This window comes from Dendropsophus ebraccatus, chromosome 3 (assembly GCF_027789765.1).
Source record: "Dendropsophus ebraccatus isolate aDenEbr1 chromosome 3, aDenEbr1.pat, whole genome shotgun sequence".
NCBI lineage: Eukaryota > Metazoa > Chordata > Amphibia > Anura > Hylidae > Dendropsophus > Dendropsophus ebraccatus.
In genome coordinates this window covers 199,602,846-199,607,193 of record NC_091456.1, presented here as the reverse complement: position 1 = coordinate 199,607,193, position 4,348 = coordinate 199,602,846, and the positions used below count along the sequence as shown (strand labels likewise).

General features: G+C 45.0%; 1 protein-coding gene across 1 annotated transcript; it reads right to left on the bottom strand.

Annotated features, from left to right (window-relative positions):
- Positions 1-1,403: 1,403 nt before the first annotated feature.
- Positions 1,404-4,027, bottom strand: LOC138786690 (serine/threonine-protein kinase SBK1-like). The gene is made up of 3 exons (XM_069963670.1): positions 3,853-4,027; positions 2,395-2,597; positions 1,404-1,949 (listed from the first exon to the last, which is right to left on the bottom strand). The coding sequence occupies exons 1-3, from the start codon at positions 4,025-4,027 to the stop codon at positions 1,404-1,406; spliced, it is 924 nt and encodes a 307-aa protein (XP_069819771.1).
- Positions 4,028-4,348: the final 321 nt, after the last annotated feature.

Below are 4,348 nucleotides of genomic sequence, written 5' to 3'. Positions count from 1 at the left end.
GTGAACACATAGGATCTAGATGTCCAGGTGCCCAGAGACTTTATACTAAAGTCTAATAAATACGCCAACTGCAGCCCGTTCAGGTGTCTAAGATGTATGATGGGTGGGACGCATTATATATTCTCCGACCTCGTGTATAGAGTGGTCGGAGAAGACAACAGGTGGCAATCTTTACAGACCAGACACACAGAACAATGCAAAGAGGGAAAAAGAATAAACAACGCTGGGTACCCTACCGATATTATCAATCTTTTTCAATCGAGGCCGATCATTAACGTAAATTGAACTGTCCGTCATACGTAAATAAGTCCACATGGACCTTCCAGTAAAGTGAACAGCAAATTTTCTAACCCAACTAATCAACCCCCCCCCCCCCCCCCCCCCCCCTCTGCCATTCCCATCACTGGCTCCCATTGCCCAAAAAAATTCTGATTAAACTGTTGACCATGACACACAAACCTGTCCCCTCCCTACATCTCTGGCCTGAAATCCCCATACCTCTCCTCACAAGTAGCGTTAAGCGAACATCGGAAAAGTGACCAGATTTCGCCATGTGTCTGAACCCAAGAGATGGGAATTGGAGAAATTGGATGCTATATCCCAGCGTGGCATCCAACTTTAGATGGCAGGAGCTGAATGCCGCATGGCTGAACCCAGACACTTTTCTGATATTACTGAAACATTACTCACAAGACCTTAGTCTGTGCTCTCTACTCCATATACTACAACCTCCCAAGAGGTCTCCCGAGCTTCCCTTATACTCTGAGACTCACGACCCTAACACATCTGGCTCTCACCCACCATCAAAAGCAACTTGAAAACTCATCTCTACCTTCTGCCACCTCACTGCGCTTCGACAGCTGCTCGCTTTCCCCCTTGCACATGGAGTAAAAGGCTGAATTTACGAGAGGAGTCCATTCGAAATTCTCCCCATCCTATTTCCTCCATGGGATTTCTCTTGTGCCTCTTCTCCTTTCCACTCAAAAAATTGAGTGGAGAGGAGAAGAGGCACAAGAGAAATTCAATTGAGGAAGTAGAATGGGCAGAATTTCAAACGTACTCTGCTCATACATTCAGCCTCTTTTACTCCATGGATAAGGGCCCTTAGCCCTCTCGGTCCAGACAGTACTTAAAGTGAAAATAGAGATGTGAAATGAATACTAAAACTCCACACATTTCAATAACAAGACTCCCCAACCTACTTGTATAACAAAATACAGAACAGGAGCTGTGTAATTTACAACCTACCTTCATGTCCTTGGTCCATTCAGATGGTCTCTGCTTCAGCTCCAGTAGTATGGGGGGGGGGGGTTGTCTTGTGATCCAGCAGAATGTGGGTTTTGCTGCTTGATGTGGCTCCACCATGGACATCCTATGATTACACATCACCATGCCATTCTCTATTATGAAGGGACCTCCTCCTTCCATGGCAGGTGCATATATTTCATGACATCCATGACTGATCCCCTCTCAGAGGCATTTAGGGCCAACAATTCCCAGAACATTCCTCTGGCGTCAACGGAGATGTTCCTCCACTTTTCTGGAACTGTTGTCAGATCCCTCATCACCTGCCACCAGGCAAACTCCTTATACTTTTGATCACAACTCTGGGCACTTTGCCAAGGGAAAACTCCAGTGAGGGCGGTGTAGATAAGAACACCAAATGCCCACACGTCCAGACTGGCATGGAGCAAGAGCTGCTCCCCTTGTTTTAAGCGGCAGAGTTCAGGAGCGGTGTAAGGTATGAACCAGGACAAAGAAGAGGTGTAGGTGCCTTGGAGTCGGGTGAGTCCAAAGTCGGCAAGCTTCACCTGGTGACATTCAGCGTCCATCAGAAGAACGTTGTCCAGCTTGATATCCCGATGGACCATTCCTCTGTTGTGCATGAAGTCCAGGGCGCTGGCGATCTGAGGAACACACCGCTTCACCAAATCCTCCTGCATCCCGACCTGAGCAGAAGACAACAAGAGGTTACACAGCTGAACAACAGACAGGAAAATTTTAGCAGAGGAGAAGACAACTCAAGACTATTGTAAGACTTGTAAGGCCGGGTTCACACACAATATTTTGGTCATGACTAGAAGGGAAACTAAAAGCATTGCACCTTGTTCTGGACCCACTGATGGTTTTGGCCAAAAATAAACATAATACTGGCCAAATACTATGTGTGAACCCAGCCCAACAGTCTCCATTATGTGTCATCACTCCTATATGTGATGTCGCCCAGATCCCCAGTGAATATTCCCAGTTATGGAGGGAGACAGGAGTGGATATAGATGTAGATAGTAAACACTAAGAAAGACATGAGAACTGTAATGGAGGCCACCAGGAAATGGCGGAGTAGACAATGATTTCAATACGGTGAAAGTGGAAAATTCCTGGATACAAACTCACCTTAGGTTTTGTAACGGACTGAAGGTTTCCTGCTGGGGCCACTTCCTGAATAAAGACGAAATCCCGAATGGTCTGGAACACAATCTCATGCGTCACGATGATGTGCGGGTGACAGCTGAGGGTGAGTGAGATGCCGTATTCCAGAAGGAAGTTGTCCTTTGGGGTCTTCTCCTTCACCATCATTTTAACAGCCACGACCTGGCCTGATGATATGACATGAGGATTACTGGTTTGTCACCAACAAGTTTTGTGAGCAATCACAAGATTAGAATAAGAAAGTCCTTCTGGTGAGTGAAATTGACTATAATAGCAAATTTTACTACTTCAGTATGAAATGCCTGACAACCAATAGACAACTCTGAGATTTAGGTCCCGAAGCCGCCAGCCATGCTTTCCTCTCTGACCAATCCCATATAAAACTGGCCTCCATTTTGGGTTACGTCTAGAGAAGGTTCTTCCATACAGGACACGTCTATAGCTCTGGACTCTCCATTCCGCATTATATTTTCGATCTTGTTACCTTTAGACTATATATGTCCACACTTCAGGAACATATCATTGAATCTGGCCATCTCGTCGATCAGTCGCCGGCTAATAAAGGACATGATCTTTATTAACTCTTCTATTTAACAAGGTGGCTGTGTTCCCCCAATATGTTCCCAAAGACGGAACGTAGCCTAATGGTGCACAATAAGGAAGCCAGATAGAAAATACCTTTGGATCTCAAGACTTTAGGGAATCCCAATGAAGGTGAGGGGAGCACAAATGGGGGTAATAGAAGTAACAAATGAGTCCTAGGTCAGGGGTCACACATTATTAGAGTTACATTTTTTTTAGCCAAAAAGAGTAAATCTAAACCAAAAATTCCCATGAGGCCAGTTTTACATGTAGATTTTTGTGGAAGTTTTTCATTCAGTTTTTTAACCAAAACCAGAAATGGACTCAAAAACCATTCAGAAATATGAAGTAAAGAGGTCAACATCTTCTGCTGGATCCATTTCTAGCTTTTACTCCAAAAACTGAATGAAAACTTCATGAAAACCTACAAATTCTCCTATAGTTTCTCGGAATCACTTACTCTTCTATTTTGGCCAAATATACAATGTGTAACCCCAGCCCTATTTTGGACACCATGAGAAGACAGTGGAACTTAGAAGACTAGTGCTGAGTGAAAAGTGTCTGGGTTTGGCCATGTGGTTGAACCCAAACACGAAACGGTCAACTTCTGAAGTCTGGAGAAATTGGCTGCCGCCCTAGGGAGTCCTGGAAGACCTGGATAAGGCCAAAGGCTGTATCCATGTTTTCTAGGCAGCCCTAGGTTGGCATTTAATTTCTCCCAGATGCCAGAAATAGAATGTCAAGCATTTTGGGTTTCACCACATGGCCAAAACCAGATACTTTTCTAAAGTTCACTTAACACTACAGCCGGATAGTACACAATCACCACCATCATCTTACCTGAATGCTTATGTTTGCCCATTACAACCTTTCCATACGTTCCTTCACCAAGTTCATGTAAGAGATTGAAGTGGTCGGTCACTTCCATCATCCTTAGGTTCTCTGAGGTCTCGGACACCAGATTTACAAGGTGCCTTGCCATGTTCTTGGTGACTTCCATGATGTGATTAGCCATGCTGAATGAGTATCAGAGATATAGCAGAGATGAAGACTGAAGCCTCAGCTGATCCTTGGAGAGATGATGGTCAATGATGAGCTCCTCCCGGACACCAAGAAGTCTACAATGTGCTGCTCCTCAGAGACAAATACTGAACGCCAATAATTCCCAATGTGGAATAGAGAGGAGGAGACGGGAGAAGCCTTATATCTGGAGACAGTGTGGAGATTGAGGGGACATCGTCATTGGCCGAGACTTGGTGTCTCCATTTGCACATGAATGGACAGTGAGGAGTCTCTGGAGGCCAGGTAATAGGTGATTCCACATGAATGGGGGATG